Source organism: Argiope bruennichi, chromosome 2, assembly GCF_947563725.1.
Source record: "Argiope bruennichi chromosome 2, qqArgBrue1.1, whole genome shotgun sequence".
In the NCBI taxonomy this organism is placed as follows: domain Eukaryota; kingdom Metazoa; phylum Arthropoda; class Arachnida; order Araneae; family Araneidae; genus Argiope; species Argiope bruennichi.
This window is the reverse complement of record NC_079152.1, coordinates 1784634-1808027: the sequence shown is the minus strand read 5'-3', so window position 1 is coordinate 1808027 and position 23394 is coordinate 1784634. Positions and strand designations below refer to the sequence as shown.

General features: G+C 33.8%; 1 protein-coding gene across 1 annotated transcript in view; it reads left to right on the top strand.

Annotated features, from left to right (window-relative positions):
• LOC129961580 (ATP-binding cassette sub-family G member 5-like) overlaps nt 1–23394 on the top strand; it is a 60567-nt gene that overhangs the window by 36157 nt on the left and 1016 nt on the right. Inside the window, exons 3-11 of the mRNA XM_056075076.1 lie at nt 4863–5042; nt 6925–7157; nt 8867–8984; nt 11023–11214; nt 14972–15052; nt 15491–15710; nt 16627–16838; nt 19556–19694; nt 20665–20850. Of these exons, the coding sequence (XP_055931051.1) occupies nt 4863–5042; nt 6925–7157; nt 8867–8984; nt 11023–11214; nt 14972–15052; nt 15491–15710; nt 16627–16838; nt 19556–19694; nt 20665–20850 (1561 nt within the window). The remainder of the gene's footprint in view (nt 1–4862; nt 5043–6924; nt 7158–8866; nt 8985–11022; nt 11215–14971; nt 15053–15490; nt 15711–16626; nt 16839–19555; nt 19695–20664; nt 20851–23394) is intronic.

The window sequence follows — 23394 nt, the reverse complement described above, 5'->3', positions numbered from 1 at the left end:
ATTTTTTAAGATTAATTGCATAAAGCAAAAAAGATTTTGAACACTTTATTATGTTTTGTAATTAGCTGAAGAATTCTTAGTTTTTTCTCAAACTTTGATGTATTTTCTTAGTAATGTGTTTCTGAACACAAATTCGTCTTTTAAATATATCACAGAACCGTAAGATTTTTACAAAATAATTTTATAATTTCCTAATATTTATTGATACAATTTAAAATAGTACTTTCATTTTGGAATGATAAGACGTAGTTCATCGAAGCTGGTTACTATGACATAATCTATTTATATGGTGGACACTGGTGATATATTCTTTGATATTTTTTACAATTTGCTACTTTTACGGATATAGCTAAATGGAAATGAATATGTAAAACCAGCGGAAGTGGTCTTCCTGAAATTTCTGGCATACTCTCTTATAAAAGTGCTACTCCAGAAAACACCTTGCACAGCACGCGTGCAATTCGTTAGGAAATATTAATCTTTCCCATGAATTTAGTATTTTTATTGAATGTATCGTATATTCCTTGGCGATTCATTCCTGGCATGCGATTTAAAAGCATCCGAAAGCCGAATCTGGGCTGTGTATGCCTTTTTCTCGACCGATTGAAATAAAATTTTAACCTGAAACTACACATGCAATCACAAAATTCCGTAACCCGATTTGCCATATTTCACTCCACGTTTTTGATGATCGCGTTTAGATGTTTCGGAAAGAACAGTCTGACAAACAGCTCAAAATTTTATGGGTGTCTACGTTATAGATGTTATACTGGATTTTATCCATCTTGCTCATTTGTAGCTTCAGTTTGTAGTTGTCGTGTTAGTTTATATTCGAACAGCAGGACAGACTTCCTCTGAGCGGATTTTGCACAAAATTTGTTAGAAATCTACACATTTGATGCAAAAGACCGTATATCAAATTTCTTGGCTGGCTCAAAACGTTTTAGAGGGTTTTTTTTTTTTTTTTTTTTTGTCATAGACAGACACATTTTTCAAAAATGTTTTTCGAACTCAGGAAGTCTAAAAAGTAGAAATTTGTCAAAAAAAAAAAAAAAAAAAAAAAAACCTCCCGATTTCTTTTTTTTTTTTTTTAAGATGACGATATTTTCTCTGTATTTTTTGTAAGAGAAAGTAATCATTCGGGATCAAAACTGGTGAAACCAAAACTTTTCATCCAAGTTTTTATATTTTTATGGCAACAATACATATTTTCTGCTGTGAGTTCAGCATTTCCGAATTTTCGTAACAACATCATACGTTGCGAATGGCTGCAAAAACTTGGATGAAAAAAAAAAAAAAAAAAAAAAACGCTTTTGGATTATTCATACAATTTTGCGTCATCTAGGTTCTATTGAAGACAGGTTCATCCAACGCGAGAAAAGGAATTGGGTGTTATCCAAACATGATTATAATTTACTATTTGTATACAAGCACAATGTAATAAAATAAAAAAAATATGGAAAAGTAATTCACAGGTGGCCTTGACACACACCTCGACGTCACTTGACAGATCAAATGCTTTATGAGATGACCGTGACTTCATTTGTGATCTGAAATCATAGATTTTCGTGACTGGCGAGTTTCGAAAAAAACAAAACGTAGCTGGTGAAAATCTAGCACAGTATCCGTTTTCAGATCGAAAATGTATTTATTGCTTTATGTTTGAAATGATACCCAATCTGTTGCACTGATTCATTGAATGTTTATCATTCTAGAACACAATCTGGATTTTGTACCTTGCTGGGTTTATTTGGGAAGGGAGTTTTTTAACGTACAGAATCCGGCTATGAAGAGAGAGAATATAAAATATTTAATGAAGGCAAAAATTTAGTTTCCCTCACAAGAAATAAAAAATATATAAAAATGATACTAGCCACCTTCAGCGGCCAGTTCTTCGTTTGCTATGTTAGCAGCTTTCATTGAGTCATACCAACTAAATCTGAATCGCATTTCATTACAACCAATGAAAGAAAGTATTTGTTATTCTAAGTTATAATTTAAAAATAAAAACGATTCTAGCCACCTTCAGTGACCAGTTCTTCGTTCTCTCTATTAACAGCTTTCATTTAGTCATACCAACCAAATCTGAATCGCATTTCATGACAAAAAAATGAATGCATTTTATATTTTAAATTATACGCCCACGTTATTGAGTGAGTATTACGATGAGTTGGTTATGCTTGTAAAGTGGCGAAATGAATGGGCAAAATCGGTCCAGCTTTGAGGCTAGGATTCTGCCCAGGTTTTACATTACGTATATCTCTTGAAAATAGAGGAGGTAAATGACCATTCAGGGTGAATCAATATTTTTTACGTCATCAATGATTTATGATAAATAAGTTTCCGTTAATTAAAAAAGTTCGATATCGGCACAGTATATGGGGGTGGAGTCGGCTACAACAAATCCTGTCGATACTGCTACATTCAGTGGTGGCGGGGTGGTCGGCTGTACGCAAGAAGTATATGGGGTTGGAGATTTCTGATTGTCCTACAGAAAACAGAGAGTGAAGTTGTGATTTTTAATATCGCTCTCTAAAACAGGGTCTAGTGAGAGATACTCGACTTTTGCTGACATACCTAGAGATCATCATTTTTCATTTGAAACAAAATTTGATAAAATCGGAGCAGTGATTAGGCTTAGGGAGCTTTTTCTTTAATATCCTTGGTTATTTAAAGGATATAGCTTTGTGCTTTGTTATAAATGACGTAGAACAGCACAGAATTTTCGAAGATGACCCATCACGCTCATATGAATCGAATGGGCTTCGCCCATTTTGGAATCCATTGTACATACATGTGCAATGTAATGTTTTTTTTTTTTTTTTTTTTTTTATAAATTTCAGTTTATGTTTATTTATTGAAATCTTCATTATTAAATAACTAAAGAAAAGTTAATATTTATAATATATTAAATTTTAATAATTCATTTTATTGGCTATATCATATTATTCTGTTTTTTATGTCTGAATAATAAATAATATTCAATGTTTTATTGATTTGAAGTTTGTAATCTTGCCATAATAACTATATGCTTATATTTCTAAGTAAGGTAATAATAAACTAATAATGACGATTCATTTTTTAAGAATTTTATTACTTTAGTCGCATTTTTCTATATGATAATTTTAAAAAATATTTTCACAAAATTATAGAAAAATTGAACTAAATTAAATCATAACGTCTTGTTGATTAAGTTGTAGAATCATCATTTTTGTTTAAATTTGAAACTAAATTGACCATTTATTAAAAGTGTGGCCTTAAAATATGCACTACCTCAATCCATCGCCGCTTTGATTGAATAAAATGAAGTTCCATCTAATGGATGAAATAAAATGCTCTCTCACTGCACTTTGTATAATCACATAACGCTTCTTGTTTTTGCACAGAGCCTTCACAGCGGATGTTTTAGTTAGCAGTTCATTTTTTTTCTTCTTAAATCCACTGCCGCGCAATGTTTTGTCTGCTGGATAAAAGCATTCTATTAATATTAATTATATGCTTATTCCATTTTCTTTATATTGTTACCTGTTACAGTCATCGCCGTTTTTTTATAACACTCATTGGTTGTAATGACAAAAATAACGGCGCGCAAATCTCCCGTGTCTAAATGCATGAAAAATTTCGCCGTTTTTTGAGATCGACCATTCACTTGCAGTGATCGATGATCGAGCGGAAAAATCTAAACCTAGTAGGAAGGTCAATGAGAAAAAAAAGAAGGGAGGGGGGGGGTGGAGTAGTCTACCCAAAACTATTTTTTTAATAAAGTCATATTTCTATAATTCTAAAGTCGTATTTCTAATATTTTCTAATAAAGTCATTATTTTACAGAATGCCTGTATGGCATTGGCGTGCAATAGTAAAGAAATATTAACTTCTGATGCGAATAACGCATTTTTATTAATTTTATCGTACGATTTATCCTTAGCTGGATTTTTGATGATTAATTCTTGACATGCGATGAATATTGTCCGAAGAAGAATGTCCGAATTTGAAGGTTTCATTTGAATTTTCGACTCATTTCTCCCAACCGATGGAAACCAAAATGAGACAGAATGACTCTCGTACCAAATGCGGTACATTTAAGCCACTTGTTTTACTTTTATAGTCTTCTGAAAGGACAGACTGACAAACGGTTTAGCTCTTGTTGACGGTGACTCAGAACTTGACAATGCACATATGAAACCTCTATACCGAATTTTATCCATTTGGCTCTTTTCGTTTCGCAGTTGTCCTGTTAATTTATATTCGAGCAATCGGACAGACAGACTTCATCTGAATCGATTTTGATCAAAATTCGATGGAAACTTTCAAATTTATTAGTAGTACCATATGCCACCGTCAAGCTCAAAAAATTTTTGTCCTCTCTTTGTCACACACAGGCGGACATTTTTCAAAAACGTCTCTTTCGAATTCAGGGAGTTCATGGAGATTCGTCAAAAAACGGAGATTTTTGACGATTACAATATTGAATGAGTAGACGCAGTGACTGTTTATTAATTCTGCCTACCACCCCTTAGCAAAGAACAGTCTTCAAAAAGTGCTCGTCTAGGCATCCTGAAACGAACCGTATCTGAAGTTTTTGCACGATGTATTCTTTTTAAAGCAATTAGGTTGTACTACAAAACGATAAAAGGTAGAGAGATAAAATCTGGTACGAGGGTTTAGAATCTAAAATATAAATGCATATCAAATTTTTGATCAAGTCTCTCAATCTGTACTTTCGCACGGCGAACTATTTGCAGAACAATTCTAATAATATTTCAGAGTTCCATTAATCTGAACGTAAACGTGAACATTTGAGTGTTGCCATTATACATATATAATATTACAAGATTAAAATTAAAATTTCTTTCTTCGTGCAGGGGCCAATGGCATTTCCAGTGACCACGTCCTGGAGCTGAATAGTGTTTTCCACACCGGGCAGGTGGAACCTGGCACTTGTTTCCAGAAGCTGACCGGTTCCGTTCCGACGGGCTCTGTGCTCAAAGATGTGTCCATGGAGGTCCACGCAGGCGAAGTGATGGCCGTTCTCGGATCCAAAGGTACGTTCAAAACCGGATTCTTCGATATGACCACTTTATTTGGAACTAGCCGCTTTTAGCGACTAGTTGGTTCTCTGGGATTATTGATGGCTAAAATTTTCATTCGCATTTTTTTGTGTAACTTATCTTATTGTCTATATCATAAAAATATTTTTAACTTTAGATTTTCAAAGGAAGCTCGTTAAACGAGCGCAATTCTTTCCTAAAACTTACTCGCAATGCAAAACGATTTTTTTCCTTGTAAAATAGAACAAAGCATTTCCATTTCGAGAAAAAAAATATTCAAACAAATTTGTAATAAAGCAATTTAATACTTAAAATGCTTTCTTTTACAAGAAAATTTTATAAAGATTTTTATCTTTGGATACACTTCAAAATGTGGCAAAAACGAAAAACTGAATTGTCGTTAAATGAATTTGCAGTGCGCTTAGGAACTGTCTTATCAGGGTGATGCTTCTCATCTTACGATGCAATACTTTCTCTCCTTTTTAGTATCGCTCTTATTTCATTGGAAGGGTGTTGCTTTTTTGCTTCTGTTATTTCTTTCTCTGCTGACCCTATCTCCTAATCAGCTTTTTGCTGTGACACAGAATGTAGGTCCATAAGCTCTTCGGTCATTCTGCCTACGTTCTTCTACCAGCTCATCGATGTCATGGCTGTTCAACTCCAGCCTTCCAATCTTGGCCAGAGACAAAATCTCGTCTATTAAAGTACATAGGTACTTGCCTAAACTCCTGGAAGTTGCTTTTGACAATCTATACTGCCAAAACTTCCAAGTCGATTCTCTTCAAACAAGCTCTCAACACAGACTGACACAGATCAATCCAGCAAGTGACATTACTGTGTCGCCTCGCCGCTCATTCGGAGAATAAAATTCATTCCCTTAATTTTTTGTCTCTATCATTATACACAGAAATATGTCATAGGAAAAAGATGAAGTGCTTAAATTTGGAAGTTCTTGGTACAGATTTTGAACCCATATCACATTTTTGAAAATTGTGGAAAGATGTATTTACACTGAAGAATTTGCAGAGATTTACTAAACTTTGATTCGCTCCATACCAGTGGGTTGCGACTTATAGTTCGGAAACCCTTGTTTTATAGTGCAAAGCAGTGCTATATCAGAGGTAAATCGAGCACTAGTATATTTCTTTTAGTTCGCTTCGCCTAGACTCAAATTTAAGGTTCTAAAGTACTTAATACTTCCCAATCCGCCATACACTACGTCCCTCCTGCGGGATCTAAATTTGGAAGATCTCATCGGTAGAAGACTAAAAGTGATAAACAATGTAAATGCCATTTTCCCCCATTGAAATAACAAAAGAGCAACGCTTTTATCGCTTGGTAACATGAAATGAGCCTTACGCCTCTAAATAGGTAAAAATTACTATTGTGAATGTTCCTGCGGTTAATGAGATACTTTTTGTGATTTCTCAACGCTTTTGCTTTTAGTATTTACAACTTTTACCACTATTAGTCTTCAATGCATCTTGTTCTCATCGTTTATTTCGCGCAGCACTGTCGTAGAATTCTGAAAATCATCTACTCAATTCATCTCAAATTCTTGACTATCAGTAACCCTTTCACTACTAAGCCGGCCCAACCGGCCATGCAAATTCTATACTAGTTTCTACAGATGCTTGCTAGTTTCAGACGATGAATGTAGTATCTAAAGCGATGACTTCCTTGGTGATATCTCATTTTGCATCCTGTACCCCTGGTTTGAAGCAGAAACCGGCCTGCCGGCGGTATAGAATTTGTACGGTAGCTTGGACTTCATCAGTAGTGTAAAGGTTAATACCTGTCAAACACCATTGATGAAATCTCTAAGTGTGCCGCCTTAATATTATCAATCATAACAATGACTGTCTCTCTGTTCCAGGTAGTGGCAAGCGCGCTCTACTGGAGGTAATCGGTCGCCGCGCCATGGGTGTGACGAGAGGTCAGATCGTATTGAATGACATCTCCCTGACCCTGCAGCTCTTCCAAGAGCAATGTGGCTTCGTCCCCAAGCAGGTGACCCTGCTGCCCGGACTGTCCGTCCGGCAGACTCTTATTTACTCAGCTCACTTGACCATAGGGCCCAAGGTGTCCGGCTCCATGAAGAGAAACAGAGTGAGTATAATAGGGGTGGAACGTTGTTCATCGAATCACATCTCAACTCCGATTTGCTAATAGTCTAGAAGCCTCGGGATTCCAAAATGCTGATACTCCCGAGCTTCACTTTTAAAGATGTGAGAAATTCTCTACTCTCTTTAAAAACTAAATTGATAGCGTGTATTCATAAAGGGTTTATATACAAAACTCCAATTAGCCTGTGGTTATTAGGAGAATTTGTACAATAAATAGGTTTGACTTCTTTCTATTAGGAGCCATTCTATCCATTCTAACAAGTAAAACACACCTTAGATATTCCATCAATCATATCTAGCGCAAGGATATTCGTACGGTCGCCACACTTTTTTTGAACGGCTGTTTCAGGCGCTTCATTACTGGAAAAATATGTGTGAGAAACATATGTGTATTTGATTAATCAGTATTACAAGAAAATAGCCGAAAGAAATGAAGGAATTTCCTCATTTAATTATTCAAATTTTGAGTGTACCTTTAATTTCCTCTCTGAATTACACTAGATGAAATTTCCAACAAACACCCTTCATGCACTCGTTTTTGTTTACCATATTTGAAAACTGAAACATAATAGTTAAATAATCGGTAATAATGAACCCCCGCTTTTATTCTTTTTCTCAATTATATCCAGTCAATTAATTCTGAAGGCCAGATACATAATGTAGCGATATTAGGTTTAAAGGTAATTGGAATTTGACGAAATTTTAATGAAATAAGCAAGGTAATTGAAATATTGTAGCAATCTTCTTGGTTAGGGGAAATCATTAAATGAATGGATTAAGAAAAGTGCGTTCTTCTGGTCGTTTGTTCACTGCCAACTTGCTCAATTAAGTCTTTGCCCGATTTCTTTATTGGTGTGAAATCAATATTTCATTTTCGCTTGATCATGAAAATATAAAAACTTCATAGGTGGCAGATTGAGAGAGCGAAAGAACTGGCTGTGCAATTTCCGAGATGGGCAATACTGAATAGGTATTATTCTGTGTACAGCTTCATTTGGAAATATGTCAGTTCAGAAACGGACAGAATCATGGGTACAGCCTTATTTGCGAAATACACTGAATCATTTGTACATTTTTTCTTAAAGATAGTCAAGATAAAATGTATAACTTTACTTAATATAAAACTAATTTTCTCACCGTGGAGATCTCAAGGAGGTGCTTGGAGAATCTATCCAGTATGATGGTTGGTTCTTCTCCCATTTGGCACATTAACGTTGTGGAGTCGAGTCGCCCACTCTTCCAAGAAGGAAAGATTGTGCCGCCACCGACGGCCATTAAAACTCAACCTTGGGTTACAGCGTTGATTGAACAATTTCACTCCTAAGAGACGGTATAAAGTCGACAGTTTTTATTTTAACCCTCGCATTACTAAGTTGTCGTAACTCAGCTGAGTATGTTCTATACTAATGGATCATTTGGGGGGGGGGGCTCTCTTTTCTGGAAGCGGTATTCAGGATGTAAATTATCTCTAAGGATGACTTCGCCTTACATTCTGAATTCTTCGTCTGAAAAAGTAACCGGTCCAAAAACGGCCCATTAGTATACTGTTTTCACTGTTGGGCCGGCTTACCATCGAGAGGGTTAATACCAAGAGACTTCGAACCCATAGAAAAGTATTGCGCGATATAATTATACCCAGCACGTTCATTTCGAAAACACGAAATTGACGCTTCCTTTCTATATTTTTCTCAGGTGAAGCAAGTGATGGCCGACCTGGCGCTCAACCAGGTGTCGAACCGTGAAGTGAGCACCCTGAAGCCCAGCGAGTACCGGAGGCTGGCGGTCGGGATCGAGCTGGTGAAGGATCCAGGTAGGTACTTAGTCACGCTACACTTGCCCGTGACTTTCAAACCCATTTCCTTATGACTCGAATCGGAAATTATTTGCTGCACCATGATGGACTTGACCTCCTTAACAATTACAGTAATTGAAACTAACTACTTTACTAGGCGGGAAGTTAAAATGAGTAGTAATCAATCCATTTTTCCGAGCATAACGAGTTTCGACGGAATTGCATAGATAGTCTCAAAATAACTGAATTATTTGATTTGTATTTCTTTCTAGCCGTCTTCGGCAACTAGATTATTCCTTCGGAATATTGGTTAACCTGGCTGTTAAAGTATCTATCTATCTATATATATATATATATATATATATATATATATATATATATATATATAATATAATACGCTAATGTGCAATCTTTACATACAGGAATCGTGCTTATTACATATTATCGGAAAATAACAGTGAAATGTAAACAAATCATCGTAGGAAGGTTTCGACTAATTCAATGCATCTGTATTTAATTCAGCGCTTCGATTAACTAATTAAAAGAAATGCACAATATTGTTAGAAATACTCGGGAAAAGAGTTCGCTGGTTTAAGATAAACAACAATCAAGATTCTTGCTTCAAACAGAAAATTTTATCCTGCTGGAAATTGTGGTCAGTCGTTGCCCGACATGTAATCGCTATGTCTTATCATTAAAGCATTATGTCCCACAATGCGGTTAGTTATTTCATAAAATAACTAAAAATTCTATTGAATAATCATACTCAGTGATATGGCATTACTGAAGATTCAGATCATGATATGAAATTGTGAATTATGCACCTTAACAGTGACATATGCACAAATTTGGTAAGACTTAAAATCAATGTACGTTTGCCAGCCGTGCACATCAAATTCGTGCCAATCGTCTAAAACCTCGCCAAAAGTCCACCATCTTGAATGGCTACAGAAATGATAAACAACTTTTAAGGCTTTAGCGATTACATTTAGTGAGAAATCGCCCAAATATAATTCAGGTTTGGCGACAATACATTGATCTTAATTCTTACCATATTTTAATTTTCCACAGTAATAATTTGTTGCAGACCGATTCCACTTAATTCACGTGTTTCATTAAATAATTTGGTGACATTTGAATTAAATGTATTTCGAATTTATAGTTAAATTTCCTAACATGCAGTATTCTGGGCGAACAAGCTGGTTGCCAAACGCGGCTAGTTAATGTTTAATGCCTTTAAAATTTCGTCTTGCCATTTGATAACAATCAGAAATATGAATTTAAAGGAACCGGTCTATACTACAAATTAAAAGAGCTCGTGCCATGAAATAAAAGCGGAAATCCTGCTTCGGTGTTAATGACCCAAGAAAACCATTTTTATTTTAAAATCGACAAAAGCACACGATCGAGTGGTTTGATGGAAACAACAGAATTAAATCAAATTTCACCATTACAGAAAAAATTTATAGCTTGTGTATCAAATTATTTAAAACATTTATTAAAATTTGAAAAAAAAAAAATATTGTGTGGAAATTGATTTGAAGTCACTAAAAGGCTAACTTTTTTTAAATTTTAAAATGGCATAAAAATAACTTTTGTTAATATAATATTTTCTGCAAATAATGTAGAAAAATATCAAAAAATTGAAAATGACCTTCCTTTTGTTTTAAAAAGTCTGTGCTTAAAATTTCTTCAAGTTAGAACAAAAACTTTATATTTACATAACAGAATATACAAAGAAACATTCATCATTATATAGATTCTTTCTTGGGCTGTTTCTTCTCTATAATATAAACTTCCTTTTTATATTTGTTTTTCCTTTATATGTTTTACCATTAAGAGATTTTTACTATTGCAGTTCTTAACCTTCAAAATAAAATAACATTCGAATTTAATCTGGTACCTAAATAATGCATCTTCCATCCATTTACTTCATTTGTCAAAACATCTTTTTTAACACTCTCTTGTTGGAATATAAAAAGGATAGTTTATTTAATGGAATTGATGTGTTGCAGAGGCTTCTTTGACTGGAATAGTGAGGAATTTATTTTTTCAGTGATGATCCTGCTGGACGATCCCACCTACGACCTGGACCCTCTGAACACGTACTTCGTGATCTCCATCCTCTCCAACCACGCCAAGAAATACAACCGCATCGTCGTCCTGAGCATGGAGAAGCCCCGGTCGGACATATTTCCTTTCCTGGACCGAGTCACCTACCTCAGCCTCGGGGAAGTTGTCTACACAGGTAAAGATTCCTTCAAAGCAGAAATGCACGCGGAGTCAAACTCCACATGTAGCAGTTCTCTTCAGATGGAATAAATCAGTCTCCCGGCCTCCTGGCCTTGGTGTAGCGCGTCTTCCCCGTGATCTGGGCGTCTCGGGTTCGAATCCTGGTTTGGGCATGGTTGTTCTTTTCCCTGTGCTCTATCTGCGAGGTGTGTGAAAGATCCTCCCTGTAAAAAGAGGTTGTTCAAGCGAGTGTGTGAGTGTCATCTTCATATGAGATATAAAGTCAGATTTCTGCTCTCGGGTACTCAATTTTCTTTACCCTCGGAAGCTACTGTACCCCTCTTTCCTCGATCTCTTGTCCTGGTTTGAATTGGTTTTCAATTCAAGGGGGATAGGCTACAAGCAAAAACATAAATCAGTCTGCTAAAATCATCCATTTAAATAAAACCCCTTTCAAATAGAAAAGGCATGCTTACTACATCCTTTAGATAGACATGCCGTCGACATCAAACTAATTTACATTGGTGCATTCCCTTCAAATAGAAATACACAAGACATGAAACTCGTCTACATAATTCATGTTTCCTTCAGATAAAAATATACACAACGTCAAACTCACTTCTGATCAAACTACGTCACTCTCGTCTGTAAAGGTAACAATCCCTTCAGACTTCACGACGTCAAACTTGTCGAGGAAATGATCCTTGCAGATCGCACGACATTAAAACTGTACGCGCGGATGAGAGTCCTTTTAGATACAATGACACGCGACATCAAACTCATCTGCACAGGCAACAGTTTCTTCGTACAGAAGTTCATACGACATCATACTTCCACCCTTTTGCTTCTACGCAGGTGACTATCCTTTCAGATCGCACATCATCTAACTTATAGGCACAAATGACAATCCTTTCAGATACAAATACACACGAAGTCAAACTCGCCTGTACAAGTAACAGTCTCTTGAGATAGAAAAACGCACGATTTCAAATTCATCTGCACAGGTTTCATTTGTATTTTTGTGTCATTCACATAAAACTACACAAGACGTCGCATTTCCTTCATTCAGAGCTAATAGCGTCAATTTATTTACTTGCGTAACAATCTTTTCAGATTGTACGAGGTTCAGCTCGACTGTAAAGATAATAATTCTTTCAGATCGCAAGACATCAAATTTGTACACTCTCTTGATACACTCTCAATCTCTCTTAATGCAAATATATAAGATGTTAACATACAAATGTCCATACAATGCATAATTTATAATCTCTGTAATATTGTAAATATATATAATATAGAGAATCTGTAAAAAGGATTAGAAAACTAAATATATATTTTTTTTATTTCCGTCTTTAGAAATATTTTTTTTCTAGGATTTGCGTTAAGCATTAATATTATTATTATTTTTTAAATTATTGTTGAATTGTGACTTTTCTGCATAGAAAGGTGCGAGGCAACTTTTTTTATCATCATCTAATTAAATTTTGAATTCCTATGAGGAGATTCTTTTCTGCACTGAGCACTAATAATTTGGATATTGGTAGTAAATTTTTGTGCATCCATCTAAAAAGCGCAATTTATTTTCTTTTTGAGCGAGGTTATGGGTCGGGATTCTAAAATGTAATTTTTTAGACAAATTTTTATAATTAGAACTTTAAAAATCTAAATAAAACTAAAACCAAATTTTTGAACTTATATCTGCTTTATAATTATTATTATTTTGTTATATATTTAGCCAGCCACTCAAAAATTCACTTAAGTACAACACTATGCATTTTATTCTCTTGACACATAAGCTAGCATACAATTGCAGAATGTTTAAGAAGTATCGAGTCATCGATTTTCGAATATCACACTGTGTATGCTATAACACTGGTAGTGGCTTTGGGAAATTTACTTCATTTGGAATTCTTTTTCGAAAGCATTAAATATCCCGACATTATGGAATGAATTTTTAATAAAAACAAATTTAAGAATTCTAACATTTTTTTTAAAAATTTAGTAACAATCTTTTTCAAAAACGCACTTTAATTAGTGTATTGAAATATAGCCATTTAACAATTTTCTATATTTATCCGTATTATTAGTTAAAATAAAGTAGAATTATTTTTTAGTAATTATTTTTGTGACTATTAAAACAGATCGAGTAAATTTGGACACTCTAACTTGTGAAAAAAATGAGTGAAACTCTTTTACAGACCACTTTTACAGAATCAAAATTATTCAAATTAAACGAGTATTTTAAAAAGAATTTCATTCACTGTACAATCGCATGAAGGTGTGCATCTAGCGGTGAAGGGGAGGGCTGGTTATGAACACATTAGTATTTTCTCTATCAAAAGTTAAAGTTTTATTACTTTATAAATCAAAATAAGGCTATACAGTTTATTTAACTGTACAGATTTTTGAAGTTCCAAATCATAAAAATTAGCATTATTGCATTCTCATGTATTTTGCTAATATCAAGAACAAATTAGAATTTAGAAATCAAGATATACTTGCACCCAATATTAAATGACGAAGAAAATTGCAGAAACAGAATTATTTTAATGCAGGTTAATGAATGAAAATTTCAAATCAACAAAAAAAAGAGCATTTTTTTCTTAAATTATCTTTTTGAAAAAAAAAATTACATATGCCACTTTGTGATAGAAGCGAAATAGAAGTAATGAATCTTATCAATGAAGTGAGACATTTAAAACATCGTGGCGCCATCTAGTTTTACACTTAGGAACTTAAATCTACATTCGAATCTGGAAACAAGATACTATCTTTGTGATGATGTTTAAATAACGTTTGTTTTGTAACTATCTTAGCATGAGAAAACATTTCAATAAAAATTACATGAGACAATTTTCTAACATAAAAAAATAGTTTACTTTTTACTTTCTAGTATACGAAGTATCGAATCTTCAAAAAACTATTGCAATCTTCAGAAAATTTGAACTCGAGAATTTGACGAATCTCCAAGTTTCGCACCTCTCTCAGTTCGAAAAACATATTTGGAAAATGTCCATCTTTCTGACTCAGACAAGAATAAAACTCGAAAACGATTTGAGTTGAATGAATGAAATTTGGAAAATGATTTTAATATGAAATTTGTAGATTTTTATTAAATTTTGAGCAAAATCCGCTCAGAAGTTTGTCTGTCCAACTGTTTGAATATAAGTTAACATGGTAATTGACAAAATGAAGAGAGCAGTACATAAATTTGACATCTATAATGTAGATACCAATCAAATGTTGAGGCAAATCCAATAAGCAATTGATTGTCTGTCGGTCTGTACTTTCAAAAGCATGTAAACGCGATAACTGAAAAAATGCAATGGCTTAAATATATCAAATTTAATATGAGCTTTTTGTAACTACAAAACTGTAATTTGGTATCAAATATTTGTATCAATCGATTGAGAAAAACGAGTCGAAAACCAAATTTGATTTTCGGACATTATGAACCGCATGTCAAGGATTAATCGCCAAAAACTTCGCCAAGAATCAGATAATAGATTTAGTAAAAATGCTGGATTCACGCCTTAGATTAATATTCCATAAGTGTTGTATGACGTTACCATGCAAGGCATTCGTTGCCTTATCCATAATTTTTGTGGGAGATGGGGAATAACACCTTTTTTAGAGAATATGGGAGAAAAATTTTGAGACCAATCCCACTGGTTTGGAATTTCTTATTTAATATATTATCATTAAAACTACCAAAACTTTTGCTTTTTATTTATTATTTTGATGTTAAATGTAATTTTTTTTTTAATCTTTAGGAAGTACCAGAATGCTGCTAGATTATTTTGGAAGCATAGGTTTTCCTTGTCCTGAATTGGAAAATCCACTTATGTATTATTGTAAGTAAAATTCAATGTTTTCCTTTAAGATTGATTATTATTTACCCATTAGTTGCCACGATTCCCATTTGGGGATTTCGAAGTTTGACGTGCACCACTCGGCGCCAAAAATGAATTTGGCATGCCTGACAGATTATTTTCATCCTATATGTATGCCAATTTTACATGCATCTGTGCTTTGTTTCTTTACAACAGGCGAAAATTTTGAAATTCATCTGTAAATTGAACGGAACAGAATTATCATATTTGAAGCATCATATTTTTGGTTTTTTTACTGTAACTGAAATAATGTAACTGCCCAAACAGTAAATCTGGGTGAACAAGTTAGCCGCCAAATTCGGGTAGTACTTTGAAATATTTCAAGAGGCATATTTTCAGAGAATGAGTACTTTCATCAAAAGACTAGGAAACTTTACATTTTCTTCTGTCTCCCTGCAGTATGTTTGTCCACTGTCGATCGTCGGACCAGAGAAAGGTTCATCGAATCCAGCACGCAGATCTCCGCCCTCGTGGAGAAGTTCAAGATCGAAGGCTCCCATTACAGGAAGTATTACCTGCCAGCCACCGATACCTTGGAGAGCAAAGAGACGCGCTACAAGCTGCCCTTGACCGCCTATGGACAGCCTTCCAGCTGGCAGGTGTTCAGAAATTTAGTCAGGTATGTTAGAGAATACAGGGAGAGAACAAATTTTTCCTCTGGTCGCAGAGTTTATTGGCACCATATAACCTCAGAAAATTGAAACGTGGCCTTTTTATGATTTTATGGACAGCTTTTTTATGTTCTATTCTCAGTTTCTTATATAAGAAGTATAAAGGATTGTAATCGTCAAAAAATTCCTTTCCGAGATTTTGACGAAACTAATTCCGAAAAATACCTTTTTGACTTTACGTTTGTCTGTATATGATAAAAATAACTCAAACACTTCAAGCCTGATGGACGATATATGGCATACAGTCCTTACATCAAATTTGTAGGTTTCGATCAAAATTCTGAGTGAAAATTCGTTCAGAGGAAGTATCTATCTCTCCGTCTGTTCGAATAGAAGTGAACACGATAATTACAAAACGAAGCGAATTAGAGATAGAATTGGTAACACAGATTTAACATCTGTAGTACAGACACATCAAATTTGGAGCCGAGCTCGTTAAGGGAGGTTACCGTCTATCGATCTGTACTTTCGTAAACATATTAATGCGATTATCAGAAACAGACAGACAGACCTTTTCCAAAAGTACTTTTTGAAATCAAGGAACTTTGAAACGTGGAATCCATCGAAATCTCGAGTCAAAATTTTTGGGCGATTACAGTAGTTTCTCTATACTTCGTATACGAGAAACAAAATTGGTGAAATCGGATAAGTAGTTGGTGTCGGTGTACTAGTTGTTTGATTTTCGTGATTATTTTAAATATATAGATGGTGCGATAATACAGTCAGTGTCTCCACGTTCTTTTCCCTAATATTATCAAAATATGTAATATTAAGACTCAAATTATTTGTTATTTAAAACTATCTAAGTTATTTAAAATCGTACTGTGCCAATCTTTTTTCGGCTCACTCCTTTTTTCTCCACAGTCGCCGTTTCTGTCTCCTTCTGAACTGCAACTCCCGTGCCCTGAGGGAGATGTTCCTCCGCCTCTTCATGCTGCCCCTCTTCTTCACCCTGCTCTTCTGCTTCTACTTCCAGCTCAACCACTTCCAGCACAGCTTCCTCACCCGGAACGGGCTCGTCTTCAACTGCCTGGTGGCCGTCTCTTTCCTGTCCGCTGCCATCACTGCCATCACGCGTGAGTACAGCTCCTTCTTGACTCGAAGCTGCAATCCTGATCTATCCAAATAGGATGTAAGGTCTTTGAGTCGTCACTCGCACAACACTATAGAGTCAGCCACAAATTCTATAGAGTCCGCCGATACCACACGCACACAAAGTGCTTCAGATTTGATCACTTCGACAGGGTCTGAAAGTACTACCCACATAGTATTTCAGAGCTCACTCGTGCAGTTAGTCAACTATTCAGCAGTATTTTACTAAAAGAACCGCCTTCATATTACAAAAAGTCGCCCACTTAGTATTACAGAAAGTCATCTGAATAGTACTATGGAAAAAACGCCATTCACACAGAGGCCCAGTGACGCAATTCCATTGGCCATAGAGCACGAATGGACCCTTCCATGACGGATTTACATACAGTCTATAGTTCAAAATTCCCATTTTTCAATGAGAAGGTGGGGAAAGGGCATAAATGAAATTAGAAAGGGACCCCTTCTTAAGTAAGTTGGGGCGCTGCATCGAGCCTAAATCCTCCCCAGCGTTCTGTCAAATCGCACCACTCATTACGAGGACACAACAAAAGCAAAACCTCATTCAACTATGTACAGAGGCGGATTAAGTCCTGTTTGTTGTACTAGGGGCGAGGGCAGTATCCCCCCTGTTGGTAACTACTTTCCCTCGTTGGCAAGAAATTAAAAATTTCGTAGGCAAAAATTTTCACTGTTTCGGAAGGTAGGAGTGGAGAAGTGAATGTGAAAGATATTGATAATTTAAATCCTATCTTAAAGTTATTAGACGGTGAACATTCAAAATAGGCGTATTTTTTAGAATTTCAGTACGCGGGGAATAATAGTTAAGTCTGCGTAATATCGGACATCTGATTCTGTTGTCTTCCATTCAGTTTGTATTTCGCGCCGCCGGCAGAATAATCGGCGTAGCGCGATGGCGAATCAGATGTCGATTGCTTTTAGTTAATCGACTAAGAAATACGGCGAATGAAAATTTGCATGGATTATTATATTTATCGACTGGTTTGTTCACTTGTCGGTGGCATTGTTAGGTAAATTGAGTATCAAGAATGGAAGGCCGGAACGTTCGTATAATTCAAAAAAGACATGGACACCTTTCAGTTTGTTTTCCCTGAATCAAACTTTATCGAACACTTAACCACTTGCTGTTTCAAGAAAAGTTGCCAAAATCGTCCGTTGTAACTCTCAGCGAAACCCCATGAAGTATCCGATACCTTTCTTTCTTTTTAAATTTGATACCGCGCTCCTGTCAGTGGAGTTCCGGCAAACCATTTCAATCGACTGATCGCGAATCTAAATTTTATTTCTGCAGCCATTGCCTACTGACGTGTTGGAAGACATATGCAATTCTGTGACAAAGCTTCCATTTCAAAATATTATGCACGAAATTTTTTATTTCGTATTTTATGTTGTCTTTTTTTCTGACTCAATGCTTTTAATTATTTTTTTTAAAAAGCGCTGTATCATGAAAGAGAACTTGTCTCTTAGAAAAGTTTATTTTAAGCTTCTGTTATAATTCACTAAATTTTCATAAATTTGAAAAATAATTCTTTTCTCCAAAAGTGTTAAAAATTGAATTTAATATTCTTGCATCCAACATTCCATTTCCGTTGTGCAAATTTATTTTACATCTTTAAGCGAACTTTTTACTCTAATTTAAAATTAGAACCATCAAAATACATCCATTAACTGATTTATAATGAATCGTTTTTCTGATGAGTTTTTTAAAAAAATTGTCAAATTCCGACGAGAGAAATTTTTTTTTCTCTGATTTGACAAAGAGCCAAATCAAAAAACATGAAAATGATTTTCGAGCCATTTCACTTCTAACGGCGTCTTCGGCCGCAAACTTTCTAATTGTTTATCCTTTCCTTGCTATTTATTTCGATGACATCTTGAACGATGTATTTGTTTTGTCCTAGCATCATCATTATCTCGGAGGACAAATTAAAAATAAATAAATAGCGGGAGTGTTTTACCCAAAACTTTCTCTAATAAAAATGAATTCTTGTTTCAGAGGCGTTTTTTGAATTATTTTTGATTGAAACTAAAATGTGACACAAAAATACATTTGTAGTCATAAAATATCCCATACCATATTTTGAAATATCTAATGCTCTGCATTTTTGAATATTTGCTTTTGCGTGTTTCTGAAAGTAAAGACCGACAGACGGTCAACCCCTTGTTTGGTTTGACTCAGAACTTCATGGATGTTTACACTGTGGATATTCGATCTCTGTACTGAATTTTATCCATATAGCTTTCTTCGTAATGCCCGTTTATTCTAGTTAGAAAAGGCAGACAGACGTCTTCAAAACAAAGTTTGCTCATGATTTGATAAATTTTGCAAATTTGATGTAAAGACCGTATACCGTCTAACTCAGAGTTTTTGAGTTATCTGTATCATTTACAGACAGACATTTTCCTCAGTGTTTTATTAACTCAGGGTTGTGAAAAATGTGGAAACTCCTCAAAATATCAAATTCAAATTTTTTTGATGATTACCATAATTTCTCTAACAGAAATTAAAAATCAACAAGCACGCTAAAACAATATTTTTATTTGGTTTTCATCATTTCATTCACTGTTAGTTTAATTTTGATGACGCTGTGATTCATTCTGTCTCAAACAATGCCGCGCGGATTCTGCTCGTTTCCAACGTTTCAGTACGCATCAAACACACTGCTGATTTGAATTCTTTCAGACGCTCCTCATCGCAATCGCTATTACCAGGAAAGTCGTGATGGCATCTACCGCGGTCCCATGTTCATCCTCTCCACCGTATTCTACAGCCTGCCCCTCAGCATACTCTCGGTGACAGCTGCAGGAACAATCATCTACACGTATGTATTTTTCCACTTTTCTTTAAAGATAACCGATAAAGTAAAAAAAAAATTTCATTTTTTTCGGAAATTTTTACATGTGCATTCAAACAAGAGGACGGCCTCTATCATCCTTTTAAAGTCATTAAAATTGGTTAATTAAAAACTAAGCACATTTTTATTCTAAGTTATTTACTTTATTAGCCGCATGACAGCAATTAATTGCCAAACAAAAATCGCGAGAGATCATGTTTATTGCAACCAACGATGAATCGCCAAAAAGATCGTTAAAGATTTTAATCTATTGACTCTATTTGCCAATGACACACAATTAAGCCGAATATTCGCCCATCGCAGGCACAAGTATCCAAACATAATTTATTATATTAAAACACAAAAATGTTGCCTCTCTAAAGAGACCCATTTTATTTCTGTGCAATTAAAAAAAAATTTTTTTTTTTGAATGTTCAAATTTAATTTGATGTACAATCTGAAACATTTTTATTGCCACTTAAAAACTGTTTTTGTGAGGGAAGTTATCAATCGTCGCCTTGAACGATGCAGTTATGATAAAATTGAAATTAATTTCGTTATTCCATTTTGTCGACGTAAAAAATGTACTTTGGATATTAACTTCAAAAATGGATTTTCACTTCCATCTTTCCTTTTTATTTTTATTATTATTTTTTTATTTTTTACGTTTTAAGTTGTCTGCTAGTGATTTGAAGAAGACTGACTCCATGGAATTCAAAATTTATAATTACCCATAAGATTACATTATAATTAATAATCTACATTAATATGTACATCATAATATATATCTTGTGGCTTAATTTTTTTTGGTGATTAGAGTATTTTGTCTATACGTCCGAGAAAGTGAAAATCCTGTTTAATATTTCAGCATTTGAGTCTTCATGTCTTAAAAATTCATACGTGCAGAAACCTCACATCAAACCTGCTTCATGTGCCCTTTTTCATTTCTTTCTAACAGTGGCTGCAAACTCCGTGAGGAATGGGAGAACTGGGCCACTTTCTGTGCCGTCCTGTGGACTGTGTACGTGTTTGCAGAGCAGCAGACCATATCTCTGATGATGATTATCAGATCGTCTTACACGTCTTTTCTTACCAGCATATATATACTAATTATTTATATAACATTTGCAAGTGGAACAGTAAGGTAGGAAAAATTCTATTTCATTAAAAGTACTTTTATGAAAGAGAATTCGTCGGAACAAATAATCCAGTTATTACAGTATGTGACTGAGTTCGGCATGATTTTTGAAAAACGCTTTAAAATAATTAATTCTTAATTTTGGCATAAATATATTGAAAAAACGTGTGTGAAACCATAATATATTACTTCAATGACAAAACAAAATTGGGAAAAGAGCCTTTAAAAAAAAAAGAGATATAAAGCAAAAGTACTTTAAAGGTTTATCAAATGATTTGCAAAAAATGTCGCTCATAACTTAAGAAATATATTGCATAATTTCTGAACGAAAAAATAAGCTTTCGACAGATAAATAATACGAAATTTTCATTTTTTTTTTTCCCGCATTGCAAAGTATTAGAACAATTATAGAATATCCCATTATCTTGGAAGAATTTAGAATATAATGAGAATATTCTAAATTTGAACAAAAAAATATATATATGCTTTAGATTTTATTTTAGGAGTTTTTTCGTAAGAATATTTTATCAGAGAATTTGAGAAAATAGTTTAAAAAAATAATATAGCATTAAAAAGCATATAAATGAAAATATAAAAATCAGTGCGACTTCTAAAAAAATGAACTTGGAAAGAAAATTCAAACGATTTTATAAAGAAAGTTCCAAGCATTAAAAATATTTTGTGTATTATCATTATTAAAGTTTCCGCATAAATTTATTATTCCACTTCTTACGCTGTGTGAAAGTAAGTTTTTGTAGAGTGGAACTTGAATTATTTGTATTGATTTCATCAACTAAGAGTTTTCTTTTTATCAGAGAATGAAAGGGAAATTAGGTTTTAAAATTGAGTACAGAAAATGGAAATTTTTTAAATTAAAAATGATAATAACGATTTTTTTTAATAAATACTTAATTATCAAACAAAAAAAATTAGCAAATAAAATATTTATAATAAAAATTTATTATTTTTCGTACTGCTGATTAAAAAAAAAAAAAAAGTGGTTTTAGTTACTCCCTCAAATCGGCTCTGGTTTGGCTTCGTTTAATTTCAAATAAATCTCTTCTTAGAATTCAAAATTTCCACAATGAAGTAGTTTCAAATAATAAAATAAAATAAAATCCCATAATTAAGTTGTTTTTTTTCAATCTATTCTGTTTAGCATGTGCAATCATTAACAAAAAATAAATAAATAAAAGGAACATCTCTGTAATTTTATTTAATATCGCGTTTTCACAAAATTGGTGTCGATGGAAATGGCTTATTAAGATAAACAAATTGATTAACCGAGTCAATCATAGTTAATTAACTACTGTTTCGAAATTTTTCGGAATCGAATACAGGAATTTTAATATGTGTATCACATTTTGTTTCAAAATTTCATGAGATATACTTACTTTTATTTTCTGAAAACTGCGCCTAAAAAGAGACAGTCGTTCGGGGACCATATATTAAGTAACTCTCAGCTTTTTAATAATTGCCGGTAAAGAGAAAAAATTATACATTCCTGCAGTCAATCTGTTCTGCAATCAAATTTTATATCGTCTGAGTGGAAGGGTGGAAACATTCAATTTTAAAAAAGAAAGCAAAATGCTTGTTGAATTAAAAATAAATTTTATATTTAAATAATAGTGTTATTATAATGGCCGTTAAAGCTCGTACTTCATGAAAAGCAGATCTATAAATACAAATAAATTTTATATACAGTCCTTTAAAAAGTGTTAATTACAAATTTTTGTGAATATTTCGAAAACTATTTGAGATACATCCACAATTTTTGATTGTGGATGTCATTTCCTTTTTTACAATTTTTGATTGTGGACAATCATTTTAGTAAGTTAGCATTGCTCTCATGAAACATTTTTTGTTATAATTTTCCTTTTTTTCTATATAAAAATTCATTAAAAAAAATTATCAAATTGGCGTTATTTCTGCATTTGTTTCATGATTTTATGAAATATGATGAGTTTCTTTAAATGTGTGAAAAAGTTGAGAAATATTTAAGTGTCGAGATATCGTCGAAAGATCATGACTCACTGAACATTGGAAGTGTCATTTTTCAAAATCTTAACTCTCAAAATTATCATCAGAATTCTATAAAAATTCCTTGAGAGGTTAATTTTATGTCGACAAATCAATTCAGCCAAAAAAAAAAAAGTAATAGAAGAATTTCGAGATAATAGTTAATTAACTCGGTTAATTAGTTTGTCTATTTCAACGAACCTGTTTCTCAAGTAATTTCAATCGACACCAAATTTGTGAAAATGCGATAATAAATAAAGTTACAGAGCTGTTCTTTTTCTTTTTTTGACGACTGTGCATGAATCTTTTTAATGAAGTCGAATCTTGTGACATCATAGTATCTAAAAATGAACTGTCCGAATAATTTATTTTCTAATCGCGCGTTGTCTTTTGCGGTAATGTAATATTTCGATTTCGGATACTTCATGTAAATTGCGCAGATAATAAGCAAAACCTTCCTTTCTTAAATTTCAAAAACGAGGGGGGGGGGGAATCGCAAGATTAAATATTTAATGAAACAATGAAAATGAT